At 36.5% G+C, this 16,748-nt stretch overlaps 1 protein-coding gene across 5 annotated transcripts in view; it reads left to right on the forward strand.

The window, feature by feature from the left end:
• The window catches only part of Cfap97 (cilia and flagella associated protein 97), a 38,931-nt gene extending 24,281 nt beyond the window's left edge, over positions 1–14,650 (forward strand). For 4 of the 5 annotated variants that reach the window (XM_051182368.1, XM_051182367.1, XM_051182366.1 and 1 more), the window contains exons 3-6: positions 1,204–1,293; positions 1,922–2,190; positions 10,974–11,124; positions 12,115–14,650. In XM_051182368.1, coding sequence (XP_051038325.1) covers positions 1,204–1,293; positions 1,922–2,190; positions 10,974–11,124; positions 12,115–12,242 — 638 coding nt within the window. In that variant the 3' untranslated portion in view covers positions 12,243–14,650. The remainder of the gene's footprint in view (positions 1–1,203; positions 1,294–1,921; positions 2,191–10,973; positions 11,125–12,114) is intronic. The other variant, XM_051182369.1, reaches the window with a different exon arrangement.
• The last annotated feature ends 2,098 nt before the right edge of the window (positions 14,651–16,748 follow it).

Below are 16,748 nucleotides of genomic sequence, written 5' to 3' on the forward strand. Positions count from 1 at the left end.
AATGAAAGTAAAGCCAGCACTCTGACATAGGGTTACCTGATGCCAGAAGTGGCTCTTTATGGTTATGGGTTGAAGTAGATGTGAAGAATTTGTGTGACATTGCTTCTCAAAGGAAAATTCCAGAGAAAACTATTTGTAAATATATAAGTTTAGATAGTTGTGTGTATATATATATATATATATAATGTTAAAACTTATTTTTAAATGATTTCATTTGAGAGAATTGGATTATATATTTGATAACATAGAGTCACTTTTTAAACATGTCATAGTAATACCTGCTGCTGAATGAAGGAAAGCTTGAATACTGCCCATTGGAGGTTGTTGTTTGTTTAATGAGCGAAACTTTTTTTTTCTGTTGCATTTTTTTACTTTTAAAAAAGTATCATTAGGAAATGTAGCTTAATTTCTTTCAGAATGGGATTCTAAAGAATTTCATACAAAGCTAAATTAATAATTACAGTTTATATGAAGCTTTCAAAACATGTACTCATTCAAGTTTTGTCATTTACTTGGTGTGGGTTTCAATTACCACATTAACTAATTATCAACCTTGGTTTTTCTTGAGGAAGCTACTGTTTATCTGTTTTGTTTTTATGTTCCTATGATCTTCAGTAGTCTTTGTAGTCTTTGGTATAAATTAAGAAGTAAAATTACTGCTTTTGTCATTTGCCCAAGTGACTGGATTAAACTCATTGTAAAATGGGGTTTAAAGTACCTCTTCATTTACATCATGTGTCCAATAGAATAAGATGCTATGCTAGACATGTAAAAAGGAATAGCAAGTAGTCAAGAAGCAACAAACATTACTTTAAAAAAATATTGTTTTAAGGGCTGCGGAAATGACAAGTAGTCATTTTTGGGCACTTGCTGCACAAGGCTGATAACCTGAGTTCAGTCCCTGGAATGTGCATAAGGGTAGAAGGAGAGAGCCTAGCCCAGGTTGGTTCTGGCCTAATACACACATGGCATGCACCCTGACAAACAGGGATCATGCACACACATAGTTAAAATACCATACAACCAAAACAAAAGTATGCTTGTTATCCTGATAAGGTATATTACTACTTTAAAATATGCTGAAGTAGAAACATTCACCAAGCTCGCTGGTTTTAGAAACTTTTCACAAGTGGATAGTAATAGTCATGCTTACTGAAAATTTTGGTAAAAAATTTTTAAGCATGTTGTTACAATTCTTTTCAGGCAGAGGACATAGCTCAGTATTACCATGCTCACCTAGAATGGACAAGACCCTGCTTTCAATTCCCACCATCACCCCAACAAAATCATTTGGTAATCATAGTGTGCGATTTTTTTTTTCCTTGGCTAGGAAATATCTTTTATATAATATGTTCATTTTGGCTTATGCTTAATACAAAAATAGAATGTTTGGCATTTACAGCAGAAGTACATTAACAATATGAAACCCATGGCTTTCATGGTGTAATACTTTCAGATTAAATTGTAGATTCTAGACTAAGTTTATTTTTGCCAATGCTTCCCTCAGTCATTACTAGGAACATCTGCTGTTACTGATGAGTTATGCCCTCCCCTTAACAAAAAAGTGTATGTAAAGTTTTGTATCAGTGCACTCAACCCAGAGGTTCCTAAAGTTCCTAGTTATTAATGCTGCTGTAGGAAAACAGACAAAGCAAGAATAGTTGTTGTGAATTAGCTGCCTGAAAACTAGTATCACATATATGCAATTATTCTGATATAAGTCCCCATTTGCATGACCTTTTATGTCCAAAGGGTTCAGGGAACATAAAACTCTAAGCTGCATCCAGTTTTTTTCCTACATAAATAAGTCATTAGCTCATTTCATACCTTCTATTAATTTAGTTTATATTTTTAAGAATTAAAGTCTGTACCATCATAGCTACTTTGTTTAGCACTTTCACTTTTTTGTTTACTTCTGTAGCTTTTCTGCAATTAGATAAAAAGGGACCACAAAAACATCACTTTGATCAGCCTTCAGTAATGCCTAGGAAAAACTACTCTTTCACAAGAGAAGAGGTGAGACAGATTGATCGTGAAAATCAGAGGCTTTTGAAAGAACTGTCAAGACAGGCTGAAAAACCAGGAAGCAAAAGTACAATTCCCGGAAGATCGATTGGCCATCCCCCTAAGTTATATCATAGTGCTCTCAACAGACAGAGGGAACAGCAAAGGATTGAAAGAGAAAATTTGGTAAGTAACACATTGTTTAACCATTTAAAAAAAATTGCATTTGTACTGACTTGTAAGTACAACTTACAGAAAACCAGGTATAGCCAACTTTTCAAATGTAGTTACATAAATGCAGGTATAGATAGCATGTGGCATTAACTGTGGTAATTTGTGAGTCTAGGAATTGTTTCTTAGCTAGTAGAGTGTATATTAAGGGGTCATTAAAAGAAAATACTGTGAGAGGCAGAGGCAGGCAAATTTCTGTGAGCTAGAATCCTGGTCTACAAAGTGAGTTCCAGGACAGCCTGAGCTACATAGAGAAACTCTGTCTAAAAAAAGAAAAGAAAGAAGAAAGAAAGGAAAAAAAAAGAAAAAAGAAAAAAAGAAAATACTGAAAGTTTCATAGTTTCCTGATTAGATTAGTTTAATCACTGTTTAGTTTCAGGAAAGGTACCCAGGAGTCAGATGCATATATTCTTCTGTGATGTGTCTAGTCACACTAGCTAACCCTGCTTTCCCCATCATATCCTGGAAATTCTATATGGTTTTTAAAAAATAAGTGAACAAATTTGGTACTCAGCTTGAAATGAGTACAACATTCATAGTTATGAGTTATATGGTTACTTTGATATTTTAAAGAATATATGCATGCATACATAAGACCTGATACTTTAAACTATTATAGCATATTATTTTTATCACTAAATTCAGCTATATATTGAACTTACTGAACACTAGACCTTGGTTTAAATATCCTCCACATATAAGCTTATTGAATCTTGACAAGTCTTTGAAGTAGGCATTTTTAAAAAGTATTGTAATCATGTATAAACTAAAACCTAACAGTATTAAATAATTACTCAAAGGGAATACCTGAGCCAAAACCTTAAACCTAGGTAGTCTCTTAAATAAATAGAAATTATCATCTAAAATTAGACCTCCATAGTTTGTAAATTTAAATTAAAATGAATGCAAAAGCTGTTAAAGTTATGGCAGTTCCAAAGTTGACCCTCATGCTTTAGCTCCAGTGTACTTCTGTTTAAACCTATATAAACCTGACCTGGCAACAGATTCTATGTGTTCATTACCATCCCCATCCCCAAGATAGTCTTAAACACTGGGAGAGAGTTATCCCACACATAGCAAAGGGTGGGTACCAGTACAGTCATTGAAATGAGTTTTGTGTGTGATGATGCACAGAGCTTTCTGTATATCATGTAAACAGTATTTGATTCATGTTTTGTGAAAATGTAGAATTACTAATTTCATAAATGTTAGTGCTTATTTTTGTCTTAATGTGTTCCATTTCTCTCTGAAGCCTGTTTTAATTGACAGTTATATGCCTCTTTTTGGAAATGTTAGGTCATTTAGTCCTCTATTATATGAGATGGTATGCAATGAGAGAAAATGAAATACACAGTAGGGAGGGCACAGGAACTGCTTCATGTCAAACAGTTAGCAAGTAACAGAGACCAGATTTAGGTTTAGGTTATCTGTTTTGGGTTATTTTATAAAAGCAGCTTTAATTTAAATATAGTGTGTATACCATATCTACATTTAGGATACAATTCACTGAGTTTTACTATCTTGTTTGTACTATTAACATTTTCTATTCCCATTTCTCTCTAGGCCTTGAACCATTGTTTGTCTTTATGAATTGGGCAGTATTCCTCTTTTTGTAGCTAGCTTATTTCACTTAGTATGTTTTCAAAATTTATCCATATTGTAGCCTGTACCAAAAGTTACAGATGATTGTGAAGGTGGTATGCGAGTGTTGGGGATAAAACTCATGTCTTCTGCAAGCGCAGCTTTTAAAACTGAATAATATTTCGTTGTAAATGTATAATTTACATTCTGATTATTCCATTTGCTGATGGATGTTCTAGTTTTTATCTTGGCTATTGTAGGTAATTCTAGTGTTCACTAATTTACGTTAGTGAACACTAACGTAAAATTGTCTATTCAAGTCTCTGTTCTCATTTCTTTTTAAGTGTTTACAGAATTGCTGGGTCATGTCCTAGTAATTCTGTGTTTAGTTTTCTTGTTTTGTTTTGATTTTGAGGTAGGATCTCACTGTATAACCCAAGCTGGCCTTGAACTCTCCATCGTCTGGCTGCCTCCTTCCCAGTGCAGGCAATCAGTACAGGTTTGTGCTTCTGCTGTGTTTCGCTTTTTAAAGATCCTGGACTTAAAGTTATAACGTGTCTGAATATGCATCTTATTCATATGAATATGCATAGATGAAGACTGTCAGCAGCTTCTACGTACAGCTTTCATTATTCTTCCGGGAATGAAACTTTAATAGCAGTGGGAACTGCCAATATTTTATCCTATTTGCTTCATATACATTATAATTTACATATGTAAGCAAGTTTTTCTTGTTGATAATAACTTACTACATATCAGAACAGTTGTGAATTCTTTTAAATAATGTTTTGTTTAACTGATTGTATGATGTTTTATTTAACCTTGTTTGCTCATTCATTTGTTCTCAGGAGGTCAAACAGGGCTCACAGATGCTGCCAGTAACCTGCCAAAGCCACAGTGCAGTCCAGCAGATACTGCCATTTTCATCAGTGACCAGCACTGCTGAATGGGGCACACTTACCTTTGCTTTGATAAGTGTAGAATGTGTGTGCTTTATGCAGAAAGCACACACATCTCAGGGTTAGCTGCAATCAAGGATGTATACCGCATCTGGCTAATAGCTTTGAACAGTGCTGCTCTCAAATGGAGGACTAGTTGATAGAGAGTGAAAACAAGGAACTTAAAGCTAAAAAGAAAAACATGTATAATTTATTGTATTATGTGAAGAAACTGAATCTGCCTGGTTGAACTTTTCATTCCTAAAAGTAATTTCTTACCTTCTCATAACTTTTTATACTTCTTTTGCATTTATTCCCAATAATGGAACATTTACATTTTAATCAGAGCATGTTTTATATTGACTAATTTTTGTTCTGCAGTACTGAGGATTGAACTAACCCTTTGTTCAGCTAGGAAGTGCATTGCTGCAGACTGAGCTGTCCCCAGTTCAGTACTCCTAAAATAGTACCTTGCTGTTGAAATGCAGCCTTTCCCTTCTGTTATCTGTTTTTATGTTTATTTTATAACCAAACCCTGTTTGTTCTGTGTACATGCACACGCACACATGCACGCACGCACGCACACACACACACACACATACATACACAGATGTTAGGGCAGAGGATAACTTGAGTAAGTTCTTTCTTCCATGTATGTCCCTGGGGTCAAATTCAGGTCACAGGCTTTATGGCAAGTGTCATCTCACCTGTTCCCAAACTCTTATGTAATAGAGCCATATTAACTTTCATTTTTCTTGAATATGAGCTGATATCCATTTTAGTCTGTTTGCTGGGTGGCTATAACATAAGCCTACACATACCCACAAACACCCTCCCACACACACATACATCAATAGTTATTTCTTTGGCTGGTATATATACAAACAAGATCCACTGACTTATAGAATATATTATTTCTATCTCCTTATTTGTCATGCCACTGATACCAGAGAAAATTCTGGTGGTTAATAGGCATGATTATTGAAACATTTATGTTCCACTATTACATATTAACTTGGTGACTCTTGAGAAGCTGAAGTGGTCTCTAATAAAGACCATGGGTACTTACTGTTGAGAGAAGGTGTGAAGATTATACCATGGAGTCCTAGATTAAAAGCAAATTGTTAATACACCTGACTAAATTTCAGGGTCAGTGGCAGATCCAAACATCCTGTAATTAACTATTGTATCCAGATAAATATCAAGAGAGTATAGAAGGTACTGAAGTGTTGTTGCTTGTTCAGTTCCTTCCATAATAAGGAAAGGGGGAGGGAAATAGAAAGAGAACACATGTGAGTAATAAAGTATAGTTTTGTTTAGCAGGGTGTGCTTGCTTCATGTTGACTTGGTTACATGAAGACTATTCCCAAAACAATGACCAAGTTTATAAGAAAGGAATTTTGAAATATTCTTGTTAAATGATGGATGGACAGATGGGTGGATGGATGGTTGGGTGAATGGATGAACATAATGTGTATCCATTTTTCGTCAGAGAAGCAAAAATAGTATTAGCAGAAGAGTTAGCTCAGTAAAGATACTTATATCTTGTCTAGCATTAATGTCTAGTGAAATTATATCATTTTTCTAATTGTATGTCAGATTGTGTTTTTTTATTAAGGTAAAAAAGGCAGGGGTATTGAAAGAAACAGTGTTTGGGATGAAATAAGTTTTCCCCTAATGGTCATGAATGGAGTCTACAACTTAAATGACTTAATTTATTCTTTTTTCATTTTGCTTTTTAAGTGTGTGTGTGTGTGTGTGTGTGTGTAGGCGTGTAGGTGTTTTATCCAGAGAAGTACAGATAAGTACATAAAAAGACAAATTTTTCTACTTCTGCATTCCCCTATGAATATATTATTTATAAAGCTACAGTAATGTATCATAAACTTAGAAGTTCCAATTCTTAAAAACATCCCGTGAAAACTATGAATCTGCTGGTTGACCATAACTTTACACTAAAATCTTGAAATAACTTATAATTCGCTTACTGTTATTTTCCTATTTGTGTGCTTATACTTCTGTGGCAGACAGAAAGCTGACTGTAACTCATATGACTCCAGGTGAGGAAAATGTGAGAGGCCTTGTCTCTTCTCCTTGGCTTTTGGACACTTGCCACTTTTTGATGACCTTTCAGAGTCTTTACCTCACCACTTTTCTTCCCCCACCCCTTTTTTTCCTTTTTTGTTTTTTTGTTTTGTTTTTGTTTGCTTTGTTTTTGGTTCTCTGTAGCTTTGGAGCCTGTCCTGGAATTCTCTCTGTAGACCAGGCTGGCCCTGAACTCACAGAGATCCGCCTGCCTCTGCCTCCCAAGTGCTGGGACTAAAGGCGTGCACCACCACTGCCTGGCTGCTTCACCACTTTCAAAACAATAAATTAGTCTCCACTACATCTGCAGGAATTGTTCACATTCATTCATTGTTGTATCAAAAGACGGGGAGGGTTAATTTTTTCCAAGAGTGCTTCCTGAAAAGTGTATAAAGGAAATGCACAGACAGTCATAAAGCAGAAGTGCCACCTGTCGTCACCACTGTATATTAGGTCTCCAGACTTTCACACCTGAAACCTGGTAGACAGGAGTAGACGATAATTTTTACACACAACACTCACAAGTGGTAACTGAGATGATGTGTTTACTAGTGTAACTATGTTCATTTTATGATGTGTATGTATAACAAAACAGCATTCTTTGCCTTAATAGACATGATTTTAAAAATACAACTTTCTCCAAAAAAATTCTGGAGAAATTATTTTGAAAGTCATTCTTGGAGCCTGATTTAAATGACAGTTCTATGGTTTTGTAAATCATAATTTGGAATTTAAAGAACCATTCTTACCATTTTGATTTATTAAATAGTAGTAATGTCTTTCGTTTTCTGTAAAGCAGTAGAAAGATATAAAATACTGCTGATTATCATCATATAAGTCATAACCTAGTCTGAAGATGATACAGTTATATGTCAGACAACTAAAAAAACTATACAAAGCAGTGTTAATGCTATCAGAATCTTTAATGCAGTAGATTTCAAGCAGTGCATAAGTAGTGTTATGGGTATTATATGTTATCTCACTTTTATTCTGACCCTTACATGCCTGCAACATTATTTGGCTAAGAAACACTCAATGCCTACAGTATAAGTCCCAGTCTCATATTAGCAGGTAATTGTTAGCATGTATAGAGTATGTAATGATTAAATTAGGTAAGTCGGACTTCATCTCTTTAATGTATTCTGGGCCTCCAAACTCTAGTCTTCTAGTCCTTTTTAAAATACTCAACTTTTATAAATGATAGTCTTCCTACTTCATACAGAACACTAAAACTTACCCTCCTACTTAAGTTTATTTTAATACCCGGTAACCATCTCCTACTACTTCCCCTCCTCCACTCTTTCCCGTCTTAGATGCTTACATCTTTTGTCACTCTGTTACAGTTGTTACAGTATTACAACTATCAGTTTTTAAAGTTCCATGTCTTTTAAAGTTGCATTGAATCTTTTCTCTCTTATTTCCCTAAGTTTCTGCATAAGTGGCCTATCCTTGAGAGTACAGAATGAGTTGTGGTTTTGTGGGGCTTTTTTTTAAACCTTATTGGAAAATGTCTTAAATTTTAATATTCATTATTTTTATGCTGTTTTACCTCTGACAGATAAGCACTGGAGTTTTCTTAAGATTAAAGAGGAAACTAGATAATGAAACTCATGAAATCAGGGATTTTATGAACATTACTATTTTTTGGTACATGGTCTAATGAGTCCTGAGCCACCCTGGCTTCAGGTTCTTTGTGCATGCTACACTTAGAGGTCAGAACCCTCGGCACTGCTGCAGAGGACCCACGCTGAGCCATATTCCCTGACCAGCACTGTCCCCATACTACAAAAAGGAAAGAAAATGGTACATATACACAAATATCAAGATTTTTGTCATTTACAGTTTAATGAGTAGTTATCAGAAAAATCAACAAATATATTTTTGCCCAATAAAATGCATTGAAAATATATTACCTAGGAATTTTGTCATGCAAGATTATCATTTTAGGAAAATGTGGCAGCTATATTGTACAGCTCTTTTACAAAGAAAGATGGTATGTAAGTTTAGAAAGAAGATAGAAACTATAATCTGATGGAACAGAGTCAGCCTCACTCTGAGCTCAATAAGAACTAATTCTAGCTGGCAAGACTTCACTCGTGAGAGGCTGCTTTGCTAGCTCTAAAGGAGAAAAACCGAGGACCTGTCTCACTGCCTGGCAGCAATGAACTTGTAGCTCTATCCACTTCATGGGTTTTTGCCTCTCATCTGTTTGTCACACACTTGAGTTTCTGCAATACTTTGTTCTGCAATACTTCTAAACAGTGCTTCCCCTGAGTACTTTGGCTTAGTTTACTGCCATTTATATCTTCTTCAGAATTGCTCGGAAATGCTGGTAATGCTGGTAATAGAACCTCAGAATCTAAGGGCAAGAGGGAAAACTGCTTGAGGAAGTGTTTTGGAGATGGTGTTACTGATGGTTCACGATAGTGAAGCTGGTGTGCTACAGAATGAGTGGTGTACTTAAATTAATGCTCAGCACTGTAAAAGAAAGTAAATGATTATATGAAGAAAACTCGGCCTTTGTGCTCATGAGGCTGGGTTTTTAAATGTGAGTCTTAGTGCATACTCTTCAGACAAAAAAATCAGTTTGCACCAGAAATAGTAAAACAGAACCATGAATCAATCCTGTGGCATTTGGTCTTCCTCTATGTTCCTTTCTCAAAGTCCTCTGAAAAGCAAAAGCTTCTGAATTTTGAGTTAAAGGAGTGGGGCTGGAGGGATGGTTTGTTAAAAGCACTTCCTGCACTTGCAGAGGACCCAGGTTCCCTTCCCAGCAGCTACATGGTAGCTCACAACTGCCTGTAACTTAATTCCAGGTGATCAAGTACCATCTTCTGGCCTCTGTGGGCACCAGTAAATACATGGCATTCACATATACAGGCCCACACATATACATAAAAAAATAAAGAAAATTTTTAAAAAATAAAATTAGGAATATTTATATTAGACTGATCATATTGAAGAGAATGCCTTCTTATTGGAAACCATGTTGCTTTGCCTGTTGAATTATGTCCTCTGAAAGACTTCTTTAGGAACTGCCTTTCTAGCTTCATAACAGCTAAAACACTTTTTTTCCATAGTAGACTTTACTCAGTGTCTTAAGCATGTAAAGGAAAAGTACAGAACACAATTGGGCTGGCAGGACTGAGAAAGTAGGGCTTGAGATGTGTGTTCACGCAGCCTTTCCTTGGTGTCCTGTGTGAGGGAGGCATGGCTGCAATCTAAGCTGGCATATCTGTCATGGGTGTATTCCAGCTATCTTTGGATAGTACCTGAGATTAACAGTTAGGAGAGATTATAATCACAGTGATTTTCTCTTCCCTTTCTGCCCTTCAAACCTACCCATATAAAGAGAGTGAGCCCTCCTCACTCTCTTTCAAATTAATGGCCTCTTGTTTCATTGCCGAGATATGTGTGTGTGTGTGTGTGTGTGTGTGTGTGTGTGTGTGTACATATATTTCTAAATACAAACTATTCCGCCTGCATAATGTTACTCATATGTATGGTTTCCGGCTGACCATTTGGTATTGGATAACTAGTTGGTGTGTCTTCCCTGAAGAACACAATTCTCCCACTCTCAGCATTCCTTAGCTGCCTGAAGTTTTTATGGAAGGGTAAGGCCCCCAGAGCTTTTCCCTGTCCACTTTGGTATATTTCTCATTGTTCTTGTTCAGCTCATGTTAGTGAGACTCTGTGTGTGTGTGTGTGTGTGTGTGTGTGTGTGTGTGTGTGTGTGTGTGTGTGTGTTGTGTGTTGTGTCGCTTGACATTGCTGGGAGACCACACAATATCTTACACTCTGTCTTCGGCAATGTTCGCTGAGCTTTGTTTTGTAGAGGTATCCATTAGGACTGGACTTCACAATTCAGCATTTTGATTGGTTGTGGTTTTCTGTAATGTCTTTTCTATTACAAAGAGAAGTTTCCTTGATGAGGGGAGATTACACTTATCTGTGTGGGTATATGGACAAATATTTAGGGTGGGTGTACATTTTTCAACCAGAAAATTTCTGGCATGTTTGGAATGACTTAACGCTGTTTTTTTTCTTAGTGAATTTCGAGTTATAGAATATCTGACTTTGTAGAAATTACTGGTATTTATGTAGTATTGACTTTTATATTGTTTTTTTATGAAGGCTTTATTGAAACGGCTTGAAGCTGTGAAGCCAACAGTTGGCATGAAACGCTCTGAACAGCTAATGGACTATCATCGAAATATGGGTTATCTCAACCCTTCACCATCTGTCAGACGAGTGAGATCTACTCTTGGCCATTACAGCCCACTGAGTAAGAATACAAAAAGCTATTTTCTATTTGTGTTTTTATCTTTTTTTAAAAGTAAAAAGTGTAACTTATGTTTTTATGATAGGGATTTTAAATGCTAACTTTGGAATGCATTTTATTTTTCACTGGCATGTTTTTATATTTCACTTAGGCTTCATATACAGAATATAATGGTAACATAAAGAGAAGACAAAAAGATAAAATGAGTAAAAATAAGTTTTCTCAGACACTGGAAGAGTCTTTTAATTCAGTGTTTTTAAAGAATAAATTAATAAATAGGCTACTTGAATGTCACTGAATCATTCTCTCTAGCCAGTTATAGACAATTGCTAATACCTTGTAACCCTTTACATGTGTCTTTTTTTTTTTTTTTTTTACCCTCACTAGGTAACTAAAACAAACTACAGATGTAATTCTTTTTAGCGCTTGAGATGTGATGAGTTATAGACTTAGCCATCTATGTACCCTAGAGATGTAGGAATTTAGTGCCAGAGTTTATAACAGGTAGAAAGGCAGATACATACTTCCTTTATAGAAGCTGATGCTATTGTATCATGTACACATTCTAAACTATATTTTTCTTAAATATATACAACCTGTTACTAAAAAAAGTTGGACCTGGTAGTGCTGAAACTTCCCGGTGCATGTGTGACTTTGACTGACTGGTCATCTCACTCAGTTTAAAACATGGTTTATTATAGTGTCTTGGTCTAGTGTCTGACATTTAGTATTGTACCTTAAACATAGAAGAGTTTTTGTGAAGTAAACATGTAAACAATTATGCAGAGTGTTTTGTTTTCACTTTAGTAGCTTTTAAGCTCCCCGAGGAGTTCTAAAGTATAGTTTATTGAGAATCATTTCATTAGAGTAGTAGACACATCGGGGTGAAAAGGGCAACCAATCTGGACTTAAAGTTAGACAGGAAGTTTCTGAAATGATGGCTTGTGTACATGATTCAGATCATTGAGAGTGTTTTGTTTTGTGTATGTTCAGGAGGGGCTTCCAGGACATCCAGTGCCACCAGTGGTCTCAGTTGTAAGACGGATCGATCAGTGTTGGACACATCCAGTGGCTTTTTGCTAAGACCGAAACCCCCTAACGTTCGTACTGCTTGGTTGTAATACCTTTTTTTTATGGTATACATTGTTCATCCTATTTTAACAATGTATTTTTATGTATTACTGTAATTCTTTGTAAACATCTGTAATACTTTTTTCAACAATTTATACAACAATGAGTATAATTTATTGTTATTCAGTGCAAAATTGTTACCAAACACACTTTCATGTAAAATCAGTGTTTTATATGGTATCATATTTATAGAAGCTATATGTGTATTTAATAGAGAAAGGTGTTATGCATGAATATTTTCTCTGTAGAAATTCACCTGTGATAGTGATAATCCATGTTGAACCAAGACACCCACTCTATTGTTTTCAGTTATTGTAAGCATGAATGTAAGCGCCTCAGGCTTCTGTTGCTTTAGAATATCTGTTAACGTGAGTCATCACTTGATTGTGTGATTGTTACACTCCTTATGAAGAAAATCTTGAAATTTGTTTTCATGGATGAGCTGATTGCAATTTGATGAGGAGGGCGAGCAGCTTGCACTGGTGTGATTCTTGATTCACCAGAGGTACGTCCCTCTAAGAGTTTGGTTATCCACCCCAAACAATTTCATACTGAGTAACAGGGCTTCACTCTAGAAGCTCCTGTTCTGTGCATTTATGCAGTCAGGTAAAATAGACAAGGATTCTGAGGGAAAAGGTGGCTTTACCAGCCTACTGTCTTGTGACTGGTTTGTATCCAGATCATTTGTATAATAAAAACAATTTGCTAGATCAATATTCCCAGCTAGAAGAGCCAAGAAGCAGACCCCAGAGCAGTGTTTGAAGTGATACAATTAGTATGTGTGCTGTCATTGTGTATTTCTTATATTAATAGAAGGCTTAGAGTGAGGAAGAAATGCTTTAGAGAAACCAATTATAAACAAGAAAGAAACTAATCACACATTTGTTAAAGCTACTGTCAACCTATAGGCTGTTATTTTATGGAACAAAGTGTGATATTTTATCGTCATGACTTTTTCATTACTGGTCTTCTTAGAATACCTTTAGGACATAAATAAGAATTCCCCACAGCCACAGTGAGCTGTCTGATTCCAGGGTCTCAGCGCAGTAGCATATGTGCCACAGCTGCTTCACCTTCATTAGCAGGAAGGCTGACTGCGTGTCACCAAATGCAGGCCATACCTTGTTGATCTCACTTTAATAGATTGTTTTAGATAGAGCAGCAAAGGTTGAGAAGGATGAGGCTAAAAAAATTGCTGAGTGCACACACACACACACACACACACACACACACACACGGTAAATGTGCATACACCACACAGTGTACAAACACACAGCAGGACCGAGGGTTTTTCTTCTGCTTTCTGGAGACTGTAACATTCTTTGACAATTTGTTTCTTTGTTCTAATGAACAAGATTTCCTACCTGCTTTGTATAACCTTCAGCAGTGTAAACAAAGGTTTTATTTTTGTCTTAGTTTTTTAACTCTGAACTTTTAAAGTTTGTGGAACAACAAAATGCAGCATTTTGGCATTTGCCCAATAGTGAATTAATCACTTTTTATGTTCACAGTGGCATTAGCCTATGAGTACATTTTATTTGGTCTCTCCAAGTTTCATAGATACAGCTGTACTTTGATTTTAAATGCTGATTTGTGCCTTAGATTTTACTACTTGAAAGAAGTATGTCTAAGTATTACTGATAACAGGGATTCAACTTCAAGTAAAGGGCAACCACCTTTTAAAAACAATTTACAATGTTGTAGATGCATATACATGATGACTATAAGTAGATGGGTAGGAATTACAGACAGTACAAACTTAGAATTCACTGAAATAAGTCAAAGTACTTTAAGGTTAGGATTTAGGAGGCATTTGTAGTGGAGGTGTCATGAATGCACAAATGTATTCAACTTCACCAACATAATGAACACACATGGGTTAGGGCTTACTGCACAAACTCTGAAGATCTATATCTGTAGCTAGAAAGCATGTTGGTTTATCTTACCGAGAACGGTTTTCATCTCTGTCAAATGTTATCTCCTAGTAAGATTCCGTAAAAGATTCAAACTATTAAAATTATTCTTAAGGAGTAGCTACTACCTCTCTTTCTCCCCCAGGTTTTTCAGTCTCCACTAAAAACTGCTCTTAATAGCTATTCCAATTAACTATTCATGGTTTGCTTGTAAAAATAGTCATGCAGCTGTGTTCAACCCAAGCCTTTAAAAGCTTGAAAGGCGATTGTGATAAGTCGCTTCTCACCTCCAGATCCATGCAGCAACTCCAGAGTATTAGGTTAATGGAAAGCTTAAGATGAGACTTTACCTTAGTTAGCAATCAAAAACTGTACCGTTTTAAATGCCAAAGTCTTTATTTAAACGACTGTATATCATCATAGAGAATGTACGTACTGCTAATGGCTAAGTTGCTTATTTTCATGAATAAAGATTAGCAAGAAACTTTTAAGCCATCTTTCTTTAAAACATAGAATTTGTCATATTTTAGGCATGAAGAACTAGGTTTTCCTAGTAAAAAATAAAAGATTTAAAGAGAACCAAGTTTTGATTCTGATTTGTTCATATTTTTAGAATTCAAACAAGACTATTAGTTAGAATGAAGTTGGCAGTTAGTATTTTTGTGATATTTCTTTGGGAAATTTTTTCTAAAATGGCACACCTGGTCAGCATTCCTTTGAACCATATGATTTGATTCATTTTGTAAAATTGTTATGCTTCAGTATAACGGACATTCTTTTAGAGCTTGAATGAGTGTTGCTGTTGTTGGGTTGCTTTATTTTTACTGTTTTTTTAAAGCGGGTTTACTGATGCTATTTGGCTCAGGGTGATTATCTTCCCAGCCCATAAGCCCAGCAGGCAGACAGCTCAAATTCAAAGTCATCCTCAGCTACAGTGAGCCAGCCTGTGCTACATGATGGGCCGTGTCTCAGACTGACTGGAGCCACAAGAAGAGATCTCTCCATGGCTTCTACAGGGTACATAAACTCTTCCTCTGCACAGATGAGGGATACATAGCACAAAGGGGCTTATATTATGGCAGGCAATCTTGATTTTTTAAGTATAGAAATGGTTTTTAGGCTGTCCCCTAGAGGTAGACAGTAAGTCTCTATTGCTGGAAACACCATGCACTTCAGATCAATTTTGAATGTGTGCAACCATTGATTGAAAACCATGCACCCCAGGCCTAGAGGCTCCTGAGCTGGAATTGAACTGAAAGCCTCCTCCCTGGGGACTAAATTTTATGGTACCAGAAGGAGCCATGCAAGTTTCCAAAGGAAGTTGGCAACCTTATTCCTACCCAACAAGGAAGCCTATGACCCACAACGATGATGAGAATGGCACAATAACCCTTAGGGAGCAATGTGGCATGCATATCTTAGCAGTAACCCTCAACTCTAACTGAACCCACTCAACAAGAGGTAAATGATGCCTGGTATTGGAAACTAGCTAACTACTCCATGCTAGCGAAGTCATGGTTGTTAGAGAACCTACAAACCACTTTACTAAACCAGCATAATTCCTAAGTACATCCTTTTTTTAAGCTATCTCTTTTTGCATGGTCTTCTCCCTCTGGTATATGTATGGAGGTCAGAGGACAACTTTGTGGAGTCTGTTCTCACCTCCGCCTGACATGGGTTTTGGGGACTTAACATTGTCATTACATACATGGCACGTGCTTTTACCCTCCGAGTGAGTCATCTTGTTGGATCCCAAAGCTGTCTTTCAAGACTACTTCCAGGACACAGAATAATGTATCTCACAGCCTGATCTTTGGTCATGCTGAGTCTGAAACTGCTCATTAGTCCATTGACACCTCCTGCCTCTGCCATTACTTGCTAAGTAATATCTGTTCACTATGAGAGCTCCAGAAGCACCTCCCATAAAGCAATCTGATAGGGCAGACTCCGTACTTGTTTGTATTCAGGGCTGAGCACAGAGTTTGAATACTCACATGATAAAATTACAAGAGTGGTGGATAGAGGTCAATGGCCCTAGCTCATACTTGCTATCCTCTCTACCAGTCTATCTTCAAATGTGTTGGTTTTTCTTTACTTGTGGGGAAATGTCCGTACCTGATGCCCTAGCTGCCATCCTGTATTTTCCTACTTGGTTGAATCTGATTTGATCTCTACACACTGGTCCTTCTGTCCATGGTGCTCTTTCAGCCATCTTCCTGGTACATTGCTTCTCTGGGGTCCCAATATGAACAAGCACTCTTGGATTGTCTATCTGTAATAGACGTATGCTCAGCCAATGTGAGTAAACACTCCTGGACTGTCTGTACTGACACGCATACCCAGTCACAAGTCACTCATTTTTATTCTCACTATCCCTCTATTTAGGGGCTAACTGTATTCTGTACATTGTCACACCAGATTCTGATTGTCTTTCTCTTGTTAATAGTCTTAGAACTTGATTGGATTGAGAAACACCCAGACTAGAAAAGTACGTTTTCTGTCTATGGGGACAAGGGCTCTGAATCAATTCCTTGGTAGACTCCAAACAGGATGGCAGCATCCTGTGGTGTAGGCATCAGCAGG

Source organism: Phodopus roborovskii, unplaced genomic scaffold (genome assembly GCF_943737965.1).
Source record: "Phodopus roborovskii unplaced genomic scaffold, PHOROB, whole genome shotgun sequence".
NCBI lineage: Eukaryota > Metazoa > Chordata > Mammalia > Rodentia > Cricetidae > Phodopus > Phodopus roborovskii.